This window comes from Psammomys obesus, unplaced genomic scaffold, assembly GCF_907164565.1.
Source record: "Psammomys obesus unplaced genomic scaffold, mPsaObe1.curated_primary_1811, whole genome shotgun sequence".
Lineage (NCBI taxonomy): Eukaryota > Metazoa > Chordata > Mammalia > Rodentia > Muridae > Psammomys > Psammomys obesus.
In genome coordinates, this window is record NW_026587216.1 from 29,210,692 (window position 1) to 29,236,036 (window position 25,345).

General features: G+C 36.6%; 1 protein-coding gene across 4 annotated transcripts in view; it reads left to right on the forward strand.

Moving 5' to 3' along the window:
* The window catches only part of Arfgef1 (ADP ribosylation factor guanine nucleotide exchange factor 1), a 95,986-nt gene that overhangs the window by 19,956 nt on the left and 50,685 nt on the right, over positions 1 to 25,345 (forward strand). For 2 of the 4 annotated variants that reach the window (XM_055603177.1, XM_055603175.1), the window contains exons 6-14: positions 2,924 to 3,200; positions 7,987 to 8,088; positions 11,969 to 12,144; positions 12,916 to 13,049; positions 16,888 to 17,122; positions 21,351 to 21,450; positions 21,539 to 21,678; positions 21,788 to 21,896; positions 22,110 to 22,311. In XM_055603177.1, the coding sequence (XP_055459152.1) occupies positions 2,924 to 3,200; positions 7,987 to 8,088; positions 11,969 to 12,144; positions 12,916 to 13,049; positions 16,888 to 17,122; positions 21,351 to 21,450; positions 21,539 to 21,678; positions 21,788 to 21,896; positions 22,110 to 22,311 (1,475 nt within the window). Of the gene's footprint in view, positions 1 to 2,923; positions 3,201 to 7,986; positions 8,089 to 11,968; positions 12,145 to 12,915; positions 13,050 to 16,466; positions 16,515 to 16,887; positions 17,123 to 21,350; positions 21,451 to 21,538; positions 21,679 to 21,787; positions 21,897 to 22,109; positions 22,312 to 25,345 lie in introns of those variants that run through there. The other 2 variants (XM_055603176.1, XM_055603178.1) reach the window with 2 other exon arrangements.

Sequence of the window (25,345 nt, forward strand, 5' to 3'; positions counted from 1 at the left end):
GGTGTTATTTTTCTGTTTCTCTCCTTCCTTCTCTATTAGCTAGTGTCCTCTTTTTTCAATGTACCTATTTATTCCGTTTTTTAAGTCAAACTACTCCTGGGTCTTTATTCTATTTTATGTATAATATAATTATCATTTTATTGCCTATGTTATTTCAGCTTGGGGTCTTTTTGCCCATTTGACAAGATCCCATTCTGTTGTAAATACCTCCATACTTTTCTGGAATCTTAAGATGTTTTGTGCTCATTAAAAAAATTCTCTTTGAAGTTTTTTATAAATATACACTATGTCTTGATAACATCTATCTTTTCCCTCTTGAATTCCTCTCAGCCCCTCCCATTATATCTTTCTCCCAACTTTCTGTTCTTTTCTAATGATTTAACAGAATGAGTTTAGTTAGAGCTGTCAGTGGTCAGCAATTGTGCCCTGGGGCGTGGGCGGTGATACCTCAGACATTCCTGCCCATCCCATTCTGGAATCTGTACCTGGCTTGTTCTTGCGGGAGCTAACCACTGCTGCCGCTGGTGTATTTGTGTGCCAGCCGTGCTGTGTTCAGAGGACAGCATTTCACAGCACTCCTTGCCATTCTATGCCTCTCTCTGCTCCATTTCCATGATGTTCCCTGAGCTCCAGGATGGCTATAATAATGGATGTCCCATCTGTATTGAACACTCAGTCACTTGTTGTTATTGTATTCATTTTTAATTTTACCCTTTTCAGCTTTGAAATTGAAATCAACTATTTCACCAAGGAGCTTAGCTCCTTCAGTTAGGCAAGGATATTTATTTAGAAACCCAAACCTGGAATTCACCAAGCTACCTAGTGTATTTATTGTCTTTGAGTTATGGCTTCAGGCCTCTGAGCAAATATAGCTAGAAAATATGCCTATATTTCAGTCTCTCCTCCTTCAGTAACCTCTACACTTGTATGAACCTCTTATGTATATATTTAAAGTCATATATGTACTAACATTTCCAATTCCAGTTCACCATCATAGAGTTCATTTTAGCCTTCCCCCTTGATTTACTTATAACTTCCTCTAAACAGTCTGAAATATGGCTTTTATTTTCATTTCGGTATTATTTGTTCTTTAAATTTTATACACATACAATGCATCTTAGTCATATCCACATTCCTACCCCCCCAAAAAAAAAATCATTTTCCTCCCATTTCCCATTGCCACTGCCTGGTTCATCTCCTCTACCTCCCCCCTTTTAAAAACTGAGTCCAGTTAGTATTATCCACAGTCACATGGGCATGGGGACATCCACTGGAGCATGGGAAACCTACCAGTGGTCACATCCCTGAAGAAAATGTATTCTCTCTTTCCTAGCAGCCATTCATTGCCAATAGTTTCTCACTGAGGTGCAGAGCTCATGAGCTCCTCCATCTACACTAGAATACTGGCTGATTTGCCTTGCACATGTTTTGCAGGTAACCACAGCTACTGTACAATGGCCACAACATGTGTCTAAAAGATGCATTTCATAGCACTCTACCCCACCCTCTGACTCTCACATTCTTTCCTCTCCCAATTCCCTGGCCCCTAGGCAGGAGAGGTTGATGTAGCTGTTTCATTTAGGGCGAGCATTCAGCCATCACTTACTGTTAGCTCTCCAGTGAGTTAGGAGTCTCTACGTTAACCACTTCCCACTGCAAAAGGAGACTTCTTTCATTAGAGTTGAGAGCACCCTGATTTATTGATTGAATTGGTGGCACATGTGCACTGAGTTGAAAGGGGATGTCCTCAGAGCCCTCTGATACTAGCAAACCACATACTGGTCTCAGATGTTTGTTTTTATTCTAATTATGTATCCAGTAGTCTTTGTAAAATAAGAATTTTAGACTCTTAACTATAAGGTTCTTATACTTTTTTAGACATTAGAATCACTTAATTCAATTTTATTTTTATAAGTATAGAATTCTATATAATTTGAAATATTTCTGGAGATTATGTAATATTATTTGATACTGTAAAACATTTACCTTTGTGGAAATTAATCCTGAGATAATCCTTCATATCAGCTCATGAAGACTGAAAGAAATATATGAGAAGCAATAGAACTCTAAAAAATACTAGGATTCTGCTTGATGTTTTCGTTAAGTGAGCCAATACATTAGATGGTATTATTTACACAAAAAGACAGATCTTCTAAAATAAAAGTCAAACATTGATAGTTATAATTACTTTTATGCCTACTACGTGACTGGACAAAATGATGTAAAACCTCATGACAATTTTACTTACTAAATATGGGTTTAATACACTGCTTAAATTAAAAGGTGTTTTATATGATAATTTCAGAACATGTTAGGAAAGGGTATATACTGAAAAGTTCATACTCTTTGTTTCCCATTTGATCATTTCCTAGTCTCCACCCCATAGAGACATTTCTTGTGTATGTTTTTAGATTTAATTTCTAGTCATATAGACAAAAGGGTGAGAGGGTGAGAGGGAGAATGAATATGAATAAGTGTGTGTTGTATTTTCTTTTTTGTGGAATTTTTATTTGTTTTTAGGTAAATATATTATTGGCAACAATCCAGTTACTACTTGGCAGCATTAAAATTGTTTTCATTTTGTTTAGATAGTTCATTTTACAACATCACACAGCAAATACAAGGTCTGGAGAGATGGCCCAGTAGCCTTAGCATTTTAAGCATGGGCTGCTATTCCAGAGGATCCATCCAGTTTAGTTCCCAGTGCTCTGCTCAATCGGCTTGTAATCCAACACCCTCTTCTGGCCTTCATGAGCACTACCACACATGTGGCATTTTCTTTTGCAGACACAAACATATAAATAAAAATAGTAAAATATGAACACTAAATATAGGCAAATAAATATATTTTAGTGAAGACTTCCTCTCTGTTCTTATGCACCAATTTCCAGACATCTAAGGAGTAATACTGTTTCTTTTCCAGTTACAGGAAGCCAAACAAATGGAAAGAGAAAGGCACCGGCAGCAGCAGCATCTCTTACAGTCTCCAGTGAGCCATCATGAGCCCGAGTCACCTCATCTTAGATATTTGCCACCTCAGACTGTTGATCACATATCTCAAGAACATGAAGGGGACCTTGATCCCCAAACACACGATATGGATAAAAGTCTGCAAGATGATACAGAGCCTGAAAACGGATCTGATGTTTCAAGTGCAGAAAATGAACAGACAGAAGCTGATCAGGCAACTGCAGCTGAAAGTAATCTTGAGATGGGGCTGTGGGCGTGTGCATGTTAAGGGAAGAACTGGGATGAGTGTTGAAATGTGGAACCATGACTTAATGTTAGCAGATAGTTTGTGACAATTGTGATCTTTTCTATCAGTGGTAGAGCTAACTCGCTTCAACTTGCACAGTATCTCTTGATGATGCACCTTCATTAGCCTCTGACAAACAGTGTGATATATGGACTTCCTTGGGAAGAGAGACACTTTTCTAAAAAGAATCATAAATGCCTATTACAAAATTACATAGGTACTTTAGTTTTCTTTTTCACATTAGTTTTATAGCAAACAAAGGATCCATTCACTAAGGGCTTTTAGTATATTGTTGAAGCTAACATCATTATTAGTTCAGAAAGTGCTGTGTTAGCCAATTATGGTGGCGCATGCCTTTAATCCCAGCACTTGGGAGGCAAAGGTAGGTAGATTTCTGTTAGTTTGAGCTCAGACAGTTCTACAAAGAAAGTTCCAGTACAGTCAGAGAAACCCTGTCTTGAAAAACAAAAAACAAAACAAAAGATAAAGAATCATGTCTGTAATTCCAATACTTGGAAGGCAGAGCCAAGAAGATCATGTCTTTGAAGCTGGCCTGGATTATACAGCAAGAACCTATTTCAGAAAAAAGTAACAAAAATAAATATAAAAACAATTTTGATTAACCAAGTAACATACAAAAAAAGTTCATTTAAAAATGTTTTTATATCAGCAGTAGTCAGCAAGGTTAAAGTTCTCTCTTTTAATGTTTTTAATCTGTGTCTCTCTGTGTGTGTGTGTGTGTGTGTGTGTGTGTGTGTGTGTGTGTGTGTGTTTACATGATGAGTTCGTAAGGGTGAGTGCAAGTGTGCCACAGTGCATATGTGGAAGGTCAGAAGACACATTTTGGATGTCCGTCTTTTCCTTCCCCCATTGCTTAAGACAGACTAGCTGACCTGGGAACTTCAGGGAATTTCCTGTCTTCACCTTTCATCTCACTGTTGGAGGACAGATTACAGACTAGTGGCATTTTATGGGTTCTGGGGATTTGAACTCAGGTCTTCATGCTTATACAGCAAGAACTTTACCCAGTGAGCTATCTCCCTAGTCCTATTATACATTTTCCAAGAAAGTTCCTATATAAGAGAAGTTACATTGTCTACCAATTAATTTTGCATATATTTTTCAATAGAAATAAACACATGAAATAATTTTTTGTCTATTCTTTGAGCCTGCCAGGAAGTTTGAGTCGTTTACTTTTTTTGTCCCTTAGCCTAACTTGAAAAATGATAGAAACCGTGTTGCTCTCTGATGTAGATAAATAGGGTTTAGTTAGACTTCATCTAAAATCTGTTTTTATTTCACTTTGACTTTTTTAAAGTCAAGGTTTTCTAGAACTCAGTATAAATATATGTGTCAGCATAAATATATGTGCCCTCTACAAAATATATGTGGAAGCAAAAACTCAACCAACTTCAAGCATCATTCCTTGAGTGCTGCCCATTTTATTTTTGAAATAGGGACTCTGACTGGCTTGGAGCCTCAGCAGTGAGGCCAGGCTGTCTGGCCAGAGGATCCCCACCCCACAAAGATCTGCCTGTTGTCACTCCCTCACCCCCAAAACCCTGATGTTATAAGTGTGCACCCCCACACCTAGTGTGCATGTGTACAATGCATTCTGACTACTCCAGCCTCTGCCCTCTGCTCTGTGGAGGCCCTTTCATAGTCATACTTTTGTTTTGTGACAGTGTGCTTTGACCATGGCCATCTGTGTGACTGAGTGTATGCTTCTCTATTGGAGAGTACTTGGCTCACCAGTGAGTACTAAACATGGCAGTGACTCCCAGTTTCCAGAATCTATCAGTGATCACTAGTTCAGTCAGATCTGGGGGAAGGACATCTCTTGAGCCCTTCCCGCATCTGGTTGGCTGTCAATAGTCCTGTTCCTGTGCTATTTGCATATAGGAAAGTGCAGTTGCTTTGAGTCCATGATTGGAATGGCTATATCATGCCTAGAAGTAAGGTAGCATTCTGTAGCTCTTTTTGTGTTCCAGCACTTACATTGGTTCCATTCCCTTTTCTGCAGTCTTCTTGATCTTTACAGGGGGTGTTATAAGTGTCTTCTTTATGGTCCAGCACTTAACCTCCACTTACTCTCAGCACCTGGGATAGCCATGTGTTCCTGCAAAGAGGGTCTTCTCTGGTTAAGACTGAGAGCAGCACTTGCCTTTGACACCCAACTGGTGGTTTTCTTTTGAGGCAGCATTTTACTATGTAGCCTTGGCTGGCCAGGAATGCACTATATAGATCAGACTGGCCTTGAACGCACAACGATCTTCCTGCCTCTGCCTCCCTGGTGACAATGCCAGCCTTTTTATGAGTTCTGAGTTATTAATCTTGGGTCCTCATGCTTTCATGGCAAGCGCTTTACTAACTAACTGAACTATCTTTCCAGTTTTCTTTTTACTTTATTTCAAAAGACTACTTAGGGCAAACCAACCATTCATACTAGGTAAGCTACCAACCAGTGATTCCATGTGCTTTGTCTAAACTGCTTTTGCCAAAATTGCTCCTGTTTTCACTGAATGTTTAAAAGAGTTGATTCAAAGGGCTGATCTCTGACAAAAGTGGGATTTTATTTGTTCCTTCACTTATTTATACATTCAGCAAACATGTTGAACATTCTGTGTTTTATGTTCTGAGTGTTAAAATTTGGGGTTAAGATGATAGATATAGCTATTGCTTTTAGTGTGTTTACTTTTAAGTATGTTTCAGCCTACCTAAAGGGTCAGCTGGGCATGAATAGGTATAGTGCATGTTTTCTTACAAGTGGCTTGCTTAGCTAGTTAGGCTGAGGAAAATTAGGGAAATACCTTCATAGAGAAGGAAACGATGCTTTAGTTGAATTGTAGTGGATAAAAAATGACTAGCTAAAAAATAGGGGAAATTTTTTTTTCCAACAGAAATAACATGGGCTATGACAAAGGAATACATCCTATGTGTAAAGACAACACTGTAGATGTCTTATAGATTTTAGGATTATCAGTAAGGCATTGGGATTATTTTGACAATGAAGTCATTTTTCTCACATTTCATAGAAATAAACCTCCAGTTCCGAGTGCATGTTCTGGAGCACAACTTTATTAGCTGTGTGAAGTTGTACATATAGCTACCTTCTCTAGGCAGTTCTTGTGTGTTATGAATATTAATTACTTGAAAATTTTAATTCATTATTTTGTAGATACTTTTAGATAGTGGCTTTGTATATTTACTCACATTGAAATTATAGTTTTCAGACTGAAAGTGTTCTGGTCAACTATAGCACAGAAATGAAAGCTTAGAAAAAGGAACTCTACAAGGAGAGCAACAGAATCAAAAAAATCTGAGCACAGGGGTCTTTCCTGAGACTGATACTCCAACCAAGGACTATGCATGGAGATAACCTAAGACCCCTGCACAGATGTAGCCCATGGCAGTTCAGTATCCAAGTGGGTTCCATTTTAATAGGAACAGGGACTGTTTCTGACATGAACTGATCGGCCTGCTCTTTAATTAACTCCCCCTGAGGGGGAAGCAGCATTACCAGGCCACAGAAGAAGATACTGCAGCCACTCCTGATGAGACCTAATTGACTAGGATCAGAAGGAAGAAGAAGAAGACCTCCCCTATCAGTGGACTTGAGGAGGGGCATACATGCAGAGGGTGGAGGAAGGGAGAGATTGGGGGAGGAGGAGGGAGGGAACCACAGGGGGGATACAAAGTGAATAAAGTGTAATTAATAAAGAATTTAAAAACAAAACAAAAGAAATGATAGAAAAAAATACCCACCAAGACATTTAAGTTTTTATTCCACAGAGGAATCTAAAAGCTATTGTTTCTTGCTTATGATATAGGTGTACAGATTGAACATACTTGCTTAATTTCCCATTGTGACACTATTTTGTAGAACAAGACAGGTAGTAGCTTAAAAATAGTGCAATTATAGGGAGGACAGACTTTGAGAAAACAGCATTAAGTCCTAATCCTTTCGTAGTCTAATTGTAGTCTGCATGGGGAGTACTGGAGACATTACTGTAGCCAGCAGATATAAAGCATCCTAGAGTGGTAATTGAACCGCATTGAGATACTTGCAGCATTTCAAAAGCCCCAGCTGTGGCCCTGTTTTTGTCTGTAGTCATCTGTTCAAGCTGCCAGATTCCAGTGTTCCCTTTAGTGCTCAGAAGTTCTACAGTCTGCTTTTATTTATTGAAAAAGAAAAATAATTAGCATGACTTCAGCTTTACATTGGAAATGTAGATTTTTTTGTGAAAAAAAAAGTGAACAAAACACTAATGGTGTCGCAAGTAACTCAATCTCTGTCTCTTTATGTATTTTCTGTAATAAATGCAACATTAATAATTATATCAAAGTAAGGTTTAGTTATTTTAGTTTGATGTTGGATGAGATTTAGTATAGACAAGTATGTACAAAGTACATGTTAATGTGCACATGACATTAAACATGTTTTATTTAGAATACTATTAGAAGTTTGGTTCTTTATAGGAATAATTTATGAAATCTCATTAAGTTGAATAGTAGTTTAATAGCTGATCAAATAGAACCTTGTTTGAACAAGGGTTTGAATTTGAAAAATATTCAAGTTTTAGCTCAGTTATGAATTCTGAAAATTTAATAAGATTTTGCTCCAAAATTTTTACAGACATTTGATTTTTTTCAAAAAGTGTTTTATTATACATGTTTGTTAGAGGTTTCTTAGACAGTTAAAATAATGTCTTGAATTTTCTCTTTCAAAGCATTATCTAAAAATGATATGTTGTATGATGGAGACTGTGAGGAAAAGCCACATGATATTGTTCAAAGCATTGTAGAAGAAATGGTGAACATCATCGTTGGAGGTAGTATGCTTCATTTGAAATTAGTTTATTCTGTTTTATAGGATTTCCTCTGACCATGGAAACCCTATAATGTAGAACCAAAGGAGAAAAATTGTAAATTCTCAAATTAATGTTTATATGTCTGTGTATGTCTGACAAATGCAGTATGCCCCTCCCCCACCCATACTGGATGCTTTCTAAGATCTAGTGGATACTTTCAACCACCAGATAACACCAAATCCTGTTTTTACCCCTTTTCCTGTGCACAGATGCATAGGTGTAATACCTTCTTATGTGTTGCAGAATGTTGGTGTCTGAGTATATCAGCAAACCAAGAGGAACATTTTTCTTCAGTTACTGTAACTTCAGCACATGGCTTTCTTTCATTCTAGAAATTTTATGTTTTTCATTTAAAGTACTTTGCCACTTCTTTTTTTCCTTTTAAAGTAGCCTTTCCTTAGCATATCTGGGACTTGACTTACTCTTTGAGGTTACTGCTAACTATAAGAAGGGTTATTCAGATATATGCCATATGAGTCACAGCAGTGAATATGATAACTGAGGCAGCATTGAGTCTGGCTAGGATAAAGAGATGACTAGATTTAAGAGTGGTGATTTGGTATAATACCTGTGATGTCATAAATCAGCACTGAAAATTTTAGAACTGAGAATTTTGATGAGAAGATCTATACTTTAAGAAACCAAGTCTGAAAAAAAGAAGCCCTGTGAGAAACTGGCACAGTAGTCTGGTCTAATTACAGTACGAGTGGAGATCGAGAAAATGCTAAGCAAGATAACAGACTTTATAGCCATTTAAGTAGCTGAAGAAGAGAAAGTATGTCACAGTCTAGGGCTATTCTGCAGTGTGGAGATTGACTGAGAAGACTCACAAGACTCAACATAGGGTTGTCCTCATTGATAGGTTTTATTACAGCCAAAGGTACAGAATAATAACATTAAAGCAAGAGATAGATGAGATAGATAAGGTAGAGTCTAGAAGAAACTAAGGAGTATGCTTTCAGTAGACTTGAAGCTATGTATGATATTCATAGTTCCTCCACTATCAAATTTTTTAATATTAGCAAAATGTTTAATATGTATTTGGGACTTTAGGACCCAGGGTTTTGTCACATCGTATCTTTCTGTCTAATATGTACTAAAATTTCAGGCTCTCCAAAGAAAAGTTGGTTCACCATAGTGCAAACTGCTTGTACAAGTGTTAGGACTCAGTGAGTCACGTTGATCAGCTCTGAATAGAAACACTACTAAAATGTAAGATACCAAAAATATGCAAAGGACAACACAAAAGTATGTTTTTCTAAGATGTTACCTCTTTTCTTCATCGGTAGCCTTCCAGTGGTAAAACTCTATACGTTAGATATTATATTTTAGTGATAGAATTAAGTGATAGTGCAGAAGTTACTTGGGGGAAGCACTAACACTTTTGACACACTGAATTTGACCTCCGTGTTTTCTCTCCGTATGTCATGTACATGAGGCATGCAGCAGAAATCAGGACTTCGTCCTAACAGAGAGCAAGTGCTGCTGGTGTGTTGTGTTAGTAAGCCTTATGTCACTGTGATGGGTATTGAGGACGTAACCTGAAGGGGGAAAGGTGTGCTTCAGCTCACGTTTTGAAAGATTTGAGTTCAGGGTCACTTGGTTCTGTTGCTCCCAGGCTGGAGTAAGGCAGAAACTCGTGGCAGGAAGCATGGTGGTGGAGCAAAACAGCTTACCTCCTGGCAGGTAGGAAGTAAAGAGGGAGTGAGGAACACATCTCCCAGTGACTACTTTCTCCAACCAGTTCCAGCTGACTAACGCACTTCCAAAAATAGTACCACAAGCTGAGGACCAGGGCTCAACACATGAGCCTGTGAGGGACATTTCATGTTCAGGTGTAACATTCTGCTCCTTGCCTCCAAAGGTTCAATGACATTTCATGTTGTAAAATCCCAGAGTAGTAAAAGTTATGGCATTGTTTAAAAGTCTTCACCCTGAAGCAAATTCCTAACAGTGAGTCCCTTAAAAATCACACAGCAAGCTGTATAACTTTCCCATTTCAAAGGGAGGATGAGAGCAGAGAAAAGGTGCAGCACATGAGGACAAACAGTAAATCATGTGGCTGCACATGAGGCATCCAGGGAATGTGGTAATGGCCCCCAAATCCAAAGCTAGCCACTGCCCTTTGTGGCTTTGCCTGTACTTATGTTTTGGCCAGACTGCGAGTTTTCAAACCCTTATGCCTTTTCCCCCTTCCAAGTCTCACAACAGCCTGACTAAAAAATAGCCAGTAGTCACTATGCCACAGCTTGATTGCTGGGCTGCCTTGAAATTAGCTCCACCATGTTAGTCTGTCCCTGTAAATTCTACATCCTACAAAGCTTCAGGACATAGACAAAATATAGACAAGTGTTTTTGCCACAGTGTCGCAAGACTGGCTTCTAGGTGAATTCCTGATACCACACAAATTCAGTCTTCATTAGGTGCTCCTTTATCAGTATTTTGGTTTTCTGAGCTCCTACTGAAATTAGCCACTACAGCGTGCTTACAAAATCCTAGGCCAGTAGTTTTCAACCTGTGACCTCCATTGGGAGTCTCATATCAGATAGCCTGCATATTTACATTATAATTCATAACAGTAACAAAATTACAGTTCTAAAGTATCAACAAATTTGATGGTTAGTATTAAAGGGTTGCAACATTAGGATGGTTGAGAACCATTATAATAGGCTTTCTTAGCACACTTCCCAAACTTGCCCAGGTTCTTAAAAACTTGCCCCAAAGCTTTGACTTATATTGCTAGTAAAACAATAGTAGCAACTGTCACTTCTTAGCACTCAAGTTCTGTCTTAGACCTTTTGCCATAAATACAAATATCTGGAAGAAATAAATTAATAGGAAAAAATTATTTTGGCTCACAATTCCAGGGTATGTTTACTTGGCTTTGTTGCTACCAGGCTGTGAGGAGACAAAACATTCTGCTGGGGAATATGTTATGGGACAGAGTGGCTCACTGTATAAGGGGAAGAAAGCAGGCTGCAGCTGGGGTTGGGAGACATGGACATGACAGCCTTTACAGACATACCCTACTTCCTCCAAAGTAAAGTGCCTTCCAAAGTAGCCTCACCAGCTGAGGACTCAGCACTGAACACACAGCCCTGTCAGATCCTAGTCATAGACACGCATCAGTCTATTCAAATTGATAGTTGAAGTCCTAATGTTATCTAGAGGTAAAATGTAGACACTAAAGAAAGACCCTGTGGAATTAGGGAGATTAACTAAAGGCTAAAACATTTAAAACCTTGTAGTTAAAGAGAAAATAAAAGTGTTGTGTACCCATATGTTCTTTAGAATAGAGTATTACAGGCCAGGGGTTCGTGCGTTAGAAGCTGTGTGCCAATTCTTACTTATTTGTAGAGTGCTGAGGGCAGAATTGGGTTCTGGAGCATGCTAGGCCAGTGTCCTAGTGTTGAGGTACATTTCTAGTCCCATCTGTTTTTATAAGTACAGTATCACTGTAACACAGCCACATTGCCTTCCATGGTTACAATAGAGACTGTATGACTTATAAACCCTGAGATATGCACTGTCTCATGTTTTACCAAAACAAACAAATAGAAAAAAAAAAAAAGCTTTGCTAATACCTAATACAGGTATTCTAGACTAGGAAGTAGTTCTTTTATTGTTCTGCAACATTTTACTTTAAAAAGGCTCAAATCTAGAGAAAATTTCAAAGAGCGGTATTATGAGCATCTTAATCTGGATTGACTAATTAATACTTTTTCTATCTATATATTTCACTTTGCTTTTCTGCCAGTGCTTCATTTTAGATCCTCTGTGTTTTTATAAGTACACTTTGATTTAGTCAGATACACTTGAGTGTCTGTTCTTACCGTTCTAGACATGGGAGAAAGGACTGCTGTAAGTGCAAGTACAGATGGCAACATTGGAACTACAGAGGATGGTAGTGACAGTGAGAACATTCAAGCAAATGGAATCCCGGGAACGCCGATTTCTGTTGCATACACACCATCGTTACCTGACGACAGATTGTCTGTCTCTTCTAATGATACTCAGGTATGTATGGGGTGAGGTAGAGGGGAAGAAATGGATGGTCTGCCAGTGCCTTGAGCAAATCTTCCCAGTCGATGCTTTTGGCCGATTTCATCTTTAGGAAATAAAAGGTTGGGTTTTGAGTGGATTTCTTTCATTCTTATTGCTGTAACTTAGAGCAGTTTATTCTCTTAAAATTATTAATAGCTACCTTCCAACTGTAAGTTGTGTTTCCTGTGTATTCATAACCTCTCACCTCTTTGTGGAAAGAGGAACATTTTTTTCACAAATTATGGTAAAATTACAGTATCATAGGACAGGGAAAAACATAAGAATGTAGGGCATTTTATCTGAGTCTCTGCTCAGAGCTACAAAGAAATCACTATGGATAGAAGTGGCAGGACTTCCTCCTGCTTCTCTGTTTTACATGTTTCTAGTCTTTATGTTTGCAGATGGGGGATTCTAGAGAATTTCCTGGTTAGGTTAACCTTGTCCAGTAAATGACTTTAAAGATTACTCCACACTCCACCAGAGTCGATTAAAACTGTGAGCTGGATAAATTCTAGTAGTATACCTGATGCCAAAGAAGGAATATCTTAAATAATATATTTTGAAAGTGTTAATTTAGTGTTGGATATGAGAGTAGCATATCAATGATCAGTGTGGCAGATTCTACTTGAGGTTCTTCTTGTACCAGATGGGGAGAATCCCACATCAGAGTCAAGTGGATAACATACTAGAAGGCTAAATGATTTATGTTGGGATATGTCTTTATTTTCATGGTTTATTGTTTAGGAATCTGGAAATTCTTCAGGACCTTCACCTGGTGCTAAGTTTTCCCACATTTTACAAAAGGATGCCTTTCTAGTATTCAGGTCATTGTGTAAGCTGTCAATGAAACCACTGTCAGATGGACCACCAGATCCAAAGTAAGTCGTTACTATTTTGCTTACAACTTACTGTAGATATAGTGTTGTATTTTCATTTGTTCTTCTTGTCCTGTGGATTCTTTTTTTGAGTGTCTTTTTTGTTGTTAGTGTTTGTTTGTTTGTTTGTTTGAGATAGAGTCTTTCTGTAGTTCTGGCTGTCCTGGAACTCTTCTGTAGACCAGGCTGGCCTTGAACTCACATTCAGGTGCTGGGATTAAAGCGTGCACTGCCATGCTCTGTCCTGTGGATTTTAAAAAATTTCATGGAGGGGATATTTTGCTTTAAGAAATACATACCAAAAATAGTATGGTCCCAAAGTTTTAGAATATATGCCCTGCAGTCTTTAAAAAAGGATCTGCAGGAATATAGAATAGTGAATATGTAATAGGTGTTAATATACATTATTAAGTGAATAAATCAGTGATTTTATATTTCCACATTCTGAGTAACTTTGGAACTATTAAAGTATCTCTCCACTTGTGCTAAGTACTTTGATGCTTTTTTTGTTTGTTTGTTTGTTTGTTTTGTTTGACACAAGTTGGAGCAATCTGGGAAGAGGGAGTTTCAGTTAAGGAATTGTCTCCATTAGATTGAGCTATGGGCAACACTGTAGGGCATTTTCTTGGTTGATGATAGATTTGGGGAGGCCCAGGCTACTGTTGAGTGCTGCCAACTAATGGGTCCTGGATTCTAGAAGAAAGCAGGCTGAGCAAGCCATGAGGAAGAAGCCAAGGAGCAGCATTTCTCCATGGCTCTGCTTTAGTCCCTGCCTCCAGGGTCCTGCCTGGATTTTCCTGCTCTGGCTTCCCTTGATGACAGATTTCTACATGGAAATGGAGGCCAAATAAATGCTTTTTCCCCATGTTGCTTTTGGTTAATGTTTTATCCCAGCAATCGAAAACAAAATTCAGCACCTAGGAAAGTGCCATATTTTGTGTATTATAATGTTTATATGTATTTATATGGTTCCAGTGTAGTTATTTCTGCTTGCAGTTAAGCCTTGGAGTGATTAAAATGCCTGTTCTTTATTGTTGTAGCAGGATATATTGCACATGGCAGTTTTAGGAGAATTTCTGGGGAAAAAAAAAAAAAAAAGATGTTTGGAGACGAAATGACTTGAAGAAAAATATATAATATATTTTTAAATAGGGGGAAATGTAAGCATTACTACTTCAATTTAAAAAGTCTTTGGAGTGTTTGAATTTCTAATGCAACTAACGTCTAGAGATGGTTACTACAAAAACTGGAGAGCTGAGTTTGCTGAGTAAAGCACTTGCTACCCAAGTGTGAAGACCTGAGTTCAGATCTAGAACCCACATGAACCTTGCTGTACACATAGCAGCAAACAGTAAAGAGATCCTGTCACAAATAAGGTGGAAGGTGAGAACCAACACCCAAGGCTGTCCTGTGAGCCTTGTATGTATACAGGCATGCTGACACAAACGTAGTTTGTTCACGCTCACCCATGAATCTATGCATACACAAAAATAACATGTGTATGTATGAAATACACTGATACATATAGAACGAAAGCTTTGAAAACTTTGTAATGTTCTGCAGAAACATTTCTCTTTGTAGACCAGGCTTACCTCGAACTCAGAGAGATCCACCTGCCTCTGCCTTCCAAGTTCTGGGATTAAATGCGTGCACTACCACACCCAGAATTTTCTATAATTTTATTTTGTCACATTGTTCTGCTTTAGGAAGAAGCATCTTTTAGGTATAGATGCAAAGTTTTTAAAGGTTATTAGGCCCAAATATTAAGAGTCAGAAAAATAAGTTATTGCTTCTTCAGTATTTTGAAAATAGAAACTTTATAGAAGTAGAATTAAGGTTAGAACTTATATACTAAATAAGAATGTATTTTTTTTTAATGCAGTTCCTTATGGAAAAACAACTTTGTCAATAAAATTTGAGAATTTTGTCATTTCATTCTGAATTGATGACGATCTACTTTAACAGTTTGGAGCTAGTGAGTTACAGAAGGTTCAGATTGGGTTCCCAGCAGTGGCCGCAGGCAGCTCACAATCAAATACAACTCCAGGTCAAGGGGACCTAATGCCCTCTTCTGGCTACTGAGGGCACCTGCATGCATGTGATGCACATGAAACCACACACAGGCACAGGCGCCCATAGACAAATAAAGTAAATCTTCTGAGGAAGCTCAGTTGGTACAGAGCCTACCTTGTCATGACCTATGGAGAGTTTCCAGCTTCAATAGAAATTTGAAACTACCTCATGAAAATTTCAGACATGAAATTTCCAGCTTGGTTGCTTATCAGAAGTATAATTTAGCCAGGCATGGGGGGTATACTCTTGTCATCCCATCTCCTAGAGGCTGAGGCAAGAGGATTACCGTATGTTCAAGGCCAGCCTGTACTATATAGTGAGAAACATGTCTCAAAAAATGTTTATCAAATAAGACAGTCATTTGATCCTTCTTTTGTTAATGTCTTATATATAACAGGTACATAATAAATACTTGAAAACAAGAACAAGTTGATCTTTTGCGCAAATAATGTCTAAAGGGCATTTTGTTTAATGATAAGAGTAGAAAGTTAAGGCATGTTTATAACAAAACTCATATATTAGAAAATGGCAGCCTGCGGGATCTAATTACTATATGAATTGAGCAAAAAGGACTTGAAAGTGGTAGTTGTATATAGGCCTCAAAAAGCCCAACATGAGGACTTTACAGTGGCTACTTCCTCTCATTGTTTATCATTTAAAACAGCATTTTTGGGTATTAGAAACATGACTTTAATAAAAGGTTCTGGTACCATTGTCTTCAGTTTTATATCAAAGAAGGTAGTATAGTTGTGATAAATTAAGTATTCCTTGCTAGATTGAGATCAGTGAATTACTTGACACAAGTCTAAACATTTTAAGGTAGAAATCAAGAGCAATGAATGTGAATGTGACTGAATACAGTATCTGGAATAAGTTTGAAAAATAATTCCTATGGCATTTAATGCTCTCCCTTTGAAATACTGCCTCCAGTTTTGAATGTCTGTCTTCTGAACCCCAGGGATAGTTTTCATTAGGAGAAAAAAAAGTACTTGTGTGAAAATAATTCAAATGTTAGATAATAAACAGAAGTATAACACAGAACCTTGATTAGAAAAAGCAAAAATTTCAGCCAAAATTTTTCTAAATTTTAATTAGAGAAGTGTTTAGAATAAGTGTTTACATATGTAGAGATACTTTTTAAAGTTCTAAAAGTCTCTATGTTTATTTCAGAAGAGTAACAAGAATTTCAAATATTTATTGGGACAGTATGCTTGAAATAATCTATAATCTAGTGCAACAAAATTATTTTTATTGCTGTTTAGGAATTCTGATTAGCGTAACTAGAAAAACTTTACATTGGAACCATTACATACTAAGCCTAGCAGATATACTACGTTCATGATGATCTCTAAGAAGTACAGTTGCAGCGTTACTACCATGCTTCAGAAAAAAACAGTGAGTATAGTCTTGAAAGAAAGGAACAAGGCATACATTCACAAGTTATTTTTATCTTTTCTAGGGGAGTGGTAGGCTCATGTTTAAAATACTTGTAATTTTTACCCATTTAAGAAGCATATGGTATGCATATATGTATATAATACTTAATTTTAAAAAATAGAGCAAGGAGAGGGACATGGGAAAGGTTTGGAGTGAGGAAAGGGAAATGAGAAATAAGGTAGCTATAATCTCAAAAAGATAGACGAAATTAAAAAAAGAAGGCATGTGGAATTAAGTTCGAGTCTGCGGTGTGCAGCCATGGCTGTGGTCAGGCTGTTCTCACACAATGGTGACTTTGTCCATATGCTGTGCTTTGTGTTTCACCTCTCAGGTCTCACGAGTTACGGTCCAAGATTCTTTCATTGCAGTTACTTCTGTCCATTCTGCAGAATGCAGGACCTGTTTTCAGAACAAATGAGATGTTTATTAATGCTATCAAGCAGTATCTGTGTGTTGCACTCTCAAAAAACGGAGTCTCATCTGTCCCAGAGGTTTTTGAGCTTTCTCTTTCCATATTTCTTACTTTGCTGTCAAACTTCAAGACACATCTGAAGATGCAAATTGAGGTATGTTCTACATTTAGACATTAAAATTTAAGGTTACTACTGGCTATTTCTTTTGTTTTCGTGTTACATTAGCAACACATGAACACCTCCCATAATGTGTATGTGTTATATGCTTCATTTTGTTTATTCATTCATTTAGCTAGCAAGTATTTATGAAGTACTAGGTATTGGTTAACAGAGTAAGAGTGCAAAATGAAGGAACAACCGTTTTGTTCAGGAAATTTGTACTAGTTGAAAGCAATCTGATTTTCACAATAGGTTTATCACTTTATATATGCAATGTCCTAATAATTTGGCCTGTATTCTGTCTCTGCATGTGATTGTGTGTGTGTGTGGGGGGGGGTGTTTTGTATGTATACAAATGTTGTTCACACCCATGTGGAATTTGTAGCAGTATGTCAGGTGTCTTCATCTGTCACACTCAGCTTATGTCCTTGAGACAGAGTATCTTACGAGACCAGAAACTCCATTTTCAGCCAGGTTGGCTGGTCAGTCTGCTTTAGGAATCCACCTATCTCCAGCCCCAGATGCTGAGGTTATAGGTGTATACAACCAAGCCCAGCTTTGTATGTGGTATTGGGATTTGAACTTAGCTCCCCATGCTTGCTCATGTAGGTCCTCTTACCCATTGAGCCATCTTTCCTGCCTGAATTTGGCTATCTTAAAAGAACAGTGCGATGCAGTACTGAGCTTTAAAGGACTTTATAGGGGTGATTGAAAGATGTAGTTTCAAGTTACTTAGTAACATGCGAAAAAGTTAATTTTACTTTGCGCATTTTTTCCCAGAATGTATATTTGTATGCATCTTATTCCCAAGGTCTTCTTCCAAGATGTTGAAAGTAGAACAACACTCTTGGTTCTCAGATATTTTTAGAGACTTAAAGCTAAATTAGAGATTATTTCAACTATGTCTGCATTCATTATGCTGTCGTATCAGTTCTTTAGTTAGATTTTTGCCTTCATCTTGAGAAAATTCAGTATTTAGGAGGAACATTTTGTGTTTTCATGACTCGGTAGGTGCTTTTCCCAAGTCTTTAAAATACTGTTTTGATTGTCGTAAATTTTAGAAATGCCATTTTTGAGTTGGTCAGTTTCACCCTCACATTATGTTTGATGTGATACACAGTGTTTAAAATGTGTGTGTGTGTGCATGTGCTGTGCCTGTGGTGGCCAGAGGTTGATGTTGGTTGTCCTCCTTAGCTGTTGAGACAAGTTTCCTCACTGAACCTGGAGCTTAGAAGTTCAGCTAGATGAGTGGCCAGTAAGCCTCAGGACCTTGGTGCTCGGGATCTGAAAGTGGCCTTTACCAACTAAGCCATTTCCCCAGCTGATGCATATTGTATTTTTCATTAGCTCAATGAGATTCCTTTTCCCTATCCTTGACATGGTTAAAATAATTGCATTATGTTTATAAATTACTCTTCTATATTTTCTTTCTTTTTTTAAAAAAATTCTTTATTAATTACACTTTATTCACTTTGTATCCCCCCTGTGGTTCCCTCTCTCCTCCTCCCCCAATCCCTCCCTTCCTCCCCACCTCTGCACAATGCCCCTCTCCAAGTCCACGGATAGGGGAGGTCTTCTTTTCCTTCCTTCTGATCCTAGTCAATTAGGTCTTATCAGGAGTGGCTGTATTGTCTTCTTCTGTGGCCTGGTAATGCTACTTCCCTCTCAGGGAATTAAAGAGCCGGCCGATCAGTTCATGTCAGAGACAGTCCCTGTTCCTATTACTATGTAACCCACTTAGACACTGAACTGCCATGAGCTACATCTGTGCAGGGGTCCTAGATGTTATCTCCATGCATTAAATATTATGGGAATGCAACAGTAAGGACTTTAAATTTTCAGTCAAAAATTTGAAATTGGCACAAATTATCTGTATTTGTTTGTAATATATCTGTGAAATAATCCTAGGCATTTAGGTTAGTTATTAATTTAAATAATTTTTCCTCACTGTCTTCAGAAACTGCAAATACAATGGAGCTTCAAGCAAAGTATTAGAATTACTACTGGAATAACCATTTGATGATGAGATACCTTGTTTAAGATTAGATAATTTGGGGAAATTTTGAATGCTCATAGGTTGTAGGGTCTGATAGGTTGAGCCATGTGACATATAAATTCTTACAGAACTAACATAAAATTAAGTTTTGGTTGCTATTTTATTTTACAACAACAAATTTAAAGGAAATATACTTTAGAAATTTCCTGTTGCCTCATAAATGCTAGGTTTGGTTATAAGAATTGTTACTATATTCTCATTTATTTATATTTTGTTTTTACTTTATATTTTTGTTTTGAGACATGGTCTCTCGATGTAGCTTTGCTGGCCTGGAAATCTCTGTGGAGACCAGGCAGGCTTCAGACTCAGAGATCTACCTGATTCACTACTTGAGTGCTGAGATTAAAGGCATGTGCCACCATGCCCATTAAAAAAATTTTTAAGATCATTTTGTAAAATTTCCTATTATCTCTTAAAAGGCAGTAACAAGGAAAAATGATGTAAGTATAGATATGTTTTTGAAACTACTAAACTTACTCAAATTCAAGATAAGTTGTGTATTCTACTTGGAAGATATTACCAAATACATGAAAACTCAAATGTGCAAAATAAAATTAGGATCATTGTATATAAAGATTTCATTTATCAGACTGTTCAAAGTTTTTGTAATATTATTTTTTTTTCCTGAGGCATTATGTATTTTTAAAAGTTTATATGTAACTTTCAAAGAACATTTATATGAAGATAGTATGCTTATGTTAGAGCTATTAGTATACATTTTTTTATTATACATTTTTGCCCTGTAGCTGTTCAGGAAATTTAAAGGTGTGACTTTCTTAAAAGACCTTTTTTAGACATAGGGTATTCCAGTAATAGTTTGTTCAATTGTGTAAACTGTAGATAGTGACTGGTTTTTCCTACTTCTACAAATCTGTGTTTTGTATTTTATAAATCAGTATTTCAAACTTTCACAACACTGTCAACATCTAGAAAGATGGATTTTTGTCCTTAAGCAGTTGTGAGCAAACAATTTATATATAAATGTTTATCTTAATCATATGTACATTTAAACAATAGTACTTAGAAACTGAAGGAAAGAATGCTTGCTTTTCAATTCATAGTTTACTATAGCCCTACCGAAGTACCTATGCCTACAGGATCCTCTTCAGGTTCTTAGACCTTTAAGTCGTATTGGAAAATATACCTATATCCCTATGTTTCATTGATTCTTCTTTTAACACTTGTTTTCTTATCCTGATGTATCAAAACCTAAGTTTGAAAAGGCGATGATGTCATTGGAAGGAATATATCAAATGATATAATTGAAACTGAACAATTTTATTTTTTTAAGATGAAAAGTTGTATTTGCCTCATGTATCCCTGTGTACTTGTTACTGCATTCTGGGAAGATACGATACAGTGTTTGGGAACTGTAGCAGTGGCCGTGGATATTTGTTGAATGCTTGCATATAAGACATGTGTTGTGTGCACAGTCTTATGGAGAAAGCTGTGATTCATATCTTTGTAGTGCTTACTGTCCACAGAAAATACATAAGAAAGCAATAATTATTTTGAGTTCTGCAAAATAAGAACATGTTAAGGGGCTATCTAATTCTTGAGAGAGAAAGATGTCACTTTTATTTTAAATGTTATTGTTTCTGGAGTTCCAAAACATAATAATCATGCTGCTGTGTTTGATTTTAGCTGGCCTTAGGTCACAGTTACGTTCCCAAAATGATTTGAATTTTAATATTCTTTAGTTTTCTGATTGAAAATTTCTTCATTAAATTAATTGTACTTCATAGTATTCAGCATAAAGAATAGTGAGAGATAATATTTTGAGTAATATTTTATTTTTATGACTTAATTAAAAATATAACAGCATGTGAAAACTAGATATATTTTAGAATAGCAATTACATTGGAATCTAAAGCACTTAGGACTGCTCTGTACTAGAGCATCCAAAATGATAACTGGTGGATAAGAAATAGTTTAGTAACTTTATAGTCATGTTTAAGAAATTATTACACAGAAGAACTTCATATCATTGCATATTTCATTTGTCAAAACTCTGTGATAACAAATCTGGTGTTCAGAGATAGAAATCAAAGTTGTACTCCAAAGGAGCCTAGGTCCTCATCTCTGCTCTAGAGCTTTGAGACATTTGAAGGGTAATGCACCTTTTGTTAAATAGTACTTTAAACGGATGTTTTCTTCTGGCCACAGGTGTTCTTTAAAGAAATTTTCCTATACATTTTGGAAACTTCTACAAGCTCATTTGACCATAAGTGGATGGTTATTCAGACACTGACAAGGATTTGTGCAGGTACTTGGAATTAATCTTTATTATTCTCTGCAATGAAATGTGCTCATATTCTAGATGATCATATTCTAAGATTACTGTATTATCACAGATGCTCAGAGTGTGGTGGATATTTATGTAAATTATGACTGTGACTTAAATGCAGCAAACATATTTGAAAGACTAGTAAATGACCTGTCAAAAATTGCCCAAGGAAGGGGCAGCCAAGAACTTGGTATGAGTAATGTTCAGGTAAGAGCTTAATTTTTTTTTTAATTTAAAATTTTTCCAAGGATGAAACATGTATTTTCTTAAAAGATCTTTTTATTATTATTATTATTCTATTTATGAACTCTTCTAGGAATTGAGCCTGCGGAAAAAAGGGTTAGAATGTTTAGTTTCAATTTTGAAGTGTATGGTTGAATGGAGTAAGGACCAATATGTGAATCCCAACTCTCAAACTACCCTTGGTAAGATAACGTTTTGAGTTTAATTCTCCATTATTTTAAGTCAGTGATATGTTGGAATATATTTAAAGATGCCATTAATGTAGTCTTATGCTGTGTTTAAGTCTTTGTAAGTATTAAACTTATTTTCAACTTACACTTAAGTTTTCTAGTTTAGTTAGCCTAGCAATATAAAGGGACTACTATAATCTTCTGTGTTGACATTTCTTCTTGCAGGTCAGGAAAAACCCTCAGAACAAGAAATAAGTGAAATCAAACACCCTGAGACTATAAACAGATATGGAAGTTTAAACTCCTTAGAATCTACATCATCATCAGGAATTGGCAGCTATAGTACACAGATGTCTGGCACTGATAATCCAGAACAATTTGAGGTCCTAAAACAGCAAAAAGAAATAATAGAACAAGGGATTGATTTGTAAGTGTTGGGTTTGAAAAAAAAAAAAAAAAGTCACAGAATGTCCCTCGGCCACAAATGTATCAACTCTGCCCCCAGTTTCTCTATTTTTTTTTTTTTTTTTTTTATTCTTTATTCTCTGGGATCTAAAAATTAAATGGCTCTGTATTTAGTTCTTCTTCATTGAAGTCTAGTCTAAGCAGATCTGTAAGATGCCCAGCCTGTGGTTTCCTCTGAGTTAATTTTGCACGATGTATCATGTGCAGTTGATGAACAGAGAATCTTCAGTTTTACACTGTTTTATTTACATCTGATGTTGTAATCATGTGACAAAAATGTAAAATTTGAAAATTCCAATATTTAGTGTTGCTCCTTTTAGGTTTCTGTTTCAAGTTTAGGTACACATTTCATTCTTGCTAGGAATTTTAATTTAATTTTTTTTTTTTAATATTAAGTAGTCATTTTCTATCTCAGCCAGGCTATTCTCCCAGACTCTGATCTTGTGAAGTCAATTTTCCTGCTAAATTTTGTGAAACAGCATACAAAAGCTCTATAAAAACATTCCTTTTTAAATTTTCTTGTTTACCATACAAAGTAATGGGTTTCTTTCTTTTTTAAGTTAAAATATAATTACATCATTTCCCACCTTCTCTTCCTCTTTAAACCCCTCTCGTATACCTATCCCCCCTTGCAACTTCTCAGATTGATGGTTCCTTTTTCTTTTTTCTTTATTTCTGATATATGCATGCGTATATTCACATGCACCATACATACATGCATACATGCCTGAATGTCCACGTAGTGTTGGTTATATGTATATGATTTCAGGCCTGACCACTTGGTAGTATTGGATAACCATTTAGAGCGCTCAGTCCTGGGAGAATTATTTCTTCCACTTTGAGCATTCTTAGTTGCCTGTAGTTCTTTATCTGTGGGTGAGGCCCCATGAAATCTCTCCTTGCTATGTTAATATCTCTATTGCTATCCAGAGTTTCATTAGGCCATTTCATATGCACTTGTACACACACTCATTTATACTCATAGTTGTACTTTGCTCGTATTCATGGCCTTCCTTCCTGCCTCGTTCCCCCTTTCATTGGTCCCTTTCCTTTCTGCAAATTTCTTTCACACATGCACACATTCATGTACAGAAACTCTTATTTAGAATCTCCATTATGGAGAAATGTAATATTTGTCTGTCTTCTCTTTTCTCTAGTTGCCTATTATAATGTTGTTTTTGTAGACTGTTCTGGGTTTATTTGTTTCTTGAGTGTGTTTAATCTTTTCTTCAGACTGAACTCTTTGTTTCAGTATGCTCTGTAGAATTGACGTAAATTCTTTAAGTCTGTTTTCAGCATGATTTTCTTCCTACTGACTGACTATCTTAAGTCCAACTAGACAGCTGTTACTTACGAGTCAAAATATGAGTGTCATCGTTCTATTTATAGGGTTAGGGAAACATGCTGGTCATTGTAGTTCATAGATAGGAGTTGAGCGGGATAGGACTTTTGGTTGATTCCCTCCATACCTTGGCAGGCATGGTGCTTTCTGGTATCATGACAGCTTGTTCTGAGAGAGAAGGCTTTCAGGAGGAATCTAGCTTGGATCCTCATGTTCTATGCATAGTGCATGGAGTCTTCAACAGTGATTTACCTTCAACCTCTGGGAGGCAACCAAGCACAACAGCAATGACCAGTAATGTTTTGAGAGCCTCTTCGACTTCTCTGACCAACAATTTGAAAGTTTTGTTTATCTGTAGCTCTTAGGGGGACATAGTCAGGCCAGGTGGGAAATTTTTATTCAAATATATATGTATATATATATATATATATATATATATACACACACACACACAGATATATGTATGATGTATAATTTTAGGTAAATAAATAATGTGATTCCTTAAGGCTATTTCAGAAATTGTTTCTGACATTTTACTTTTCTCCCTTCATCTCCACATTTTCTTTGTTATTGTTGTTGTTGATAGTCATCTTGACTGCTGTAGCTAGTACCTTAGCAAATGTATACGTATGTATAATTCTTTCTGTGGTGTGCTTACTTCAGTTCCTTCAGGTATCTACCCAGAATTGTATTATAGGATTATATCTTACTTCTATTTTTGTTGTTGTTGTTTTAGATTTCCTCCATACTGAGTTTTTGTAGTGAGTAGACTAACTTACATTCCCACAACTGTGAATAAGTATTCTTTTTCCATCTGCTTCCTCATGAATCTTTGTTGTCCATTGATATCTTGGTGTTAGTCATTCTTACTGCTGAAGTGTAATCTCATTGTAGTTTTGTGTTTACATGATAGCTAACTAAGTTAAACACGTGTTTATTTATGTATTAGTCATTTGTATTTCATCTAAATTTTATTTATTCTGTGCGTGTTATGTATGTGTCTGTGTGTGGGCACATACCTGCCATGGTGTGCAAGTGGAAGTCAGAAGATAATTTTCAGGAAAAGCTCTCTTCTTCCATTGTGGACCAGTGATCAAACTGGTAGTGAGCTTTATGCAACAAGACATTTTTACCTGCTGGACCATCTTGCTGATCCTGTGTTTCTTCTTAATTTCTTTATGTGTTTGTTGATTGGAAGATTTGTGTGTGTGTGTGTGTATGTGTGTGTGTGTGTGTGTGTTAATTTTTTTTGAGTTTTTAAAAATAAATTCTATATATTAATTCCCTATGAGATGTATAGTTGACAAAGATTTTTTTCCCCAAATTGTAGGCTGTCCGTCCCTTGGCTTATTGTTTTTTTTACCATGCACAAGCCTTTTAGGTTTATGTAGTATCATTTGTCATTTCTTAGGATTCCTGCCTGAACTTTTGCAGTTCTTTTTAGAAAGTTCATGCCTGTGTCTTTAAGTATTTTCTTCTAACAGTTCCAACATTTAGCTCTTTGGATTAATGCTAAGTCAGTAAAGTGCTCGCTCTACATACATGAAGACATGAGTGCAATCCCCAGAACATAGTAGAAGATAGATAGATTAGATAGATAGATCATAGATAGATAGATAGATAGATAGATAGATAGATAGATAGATAGATAGAT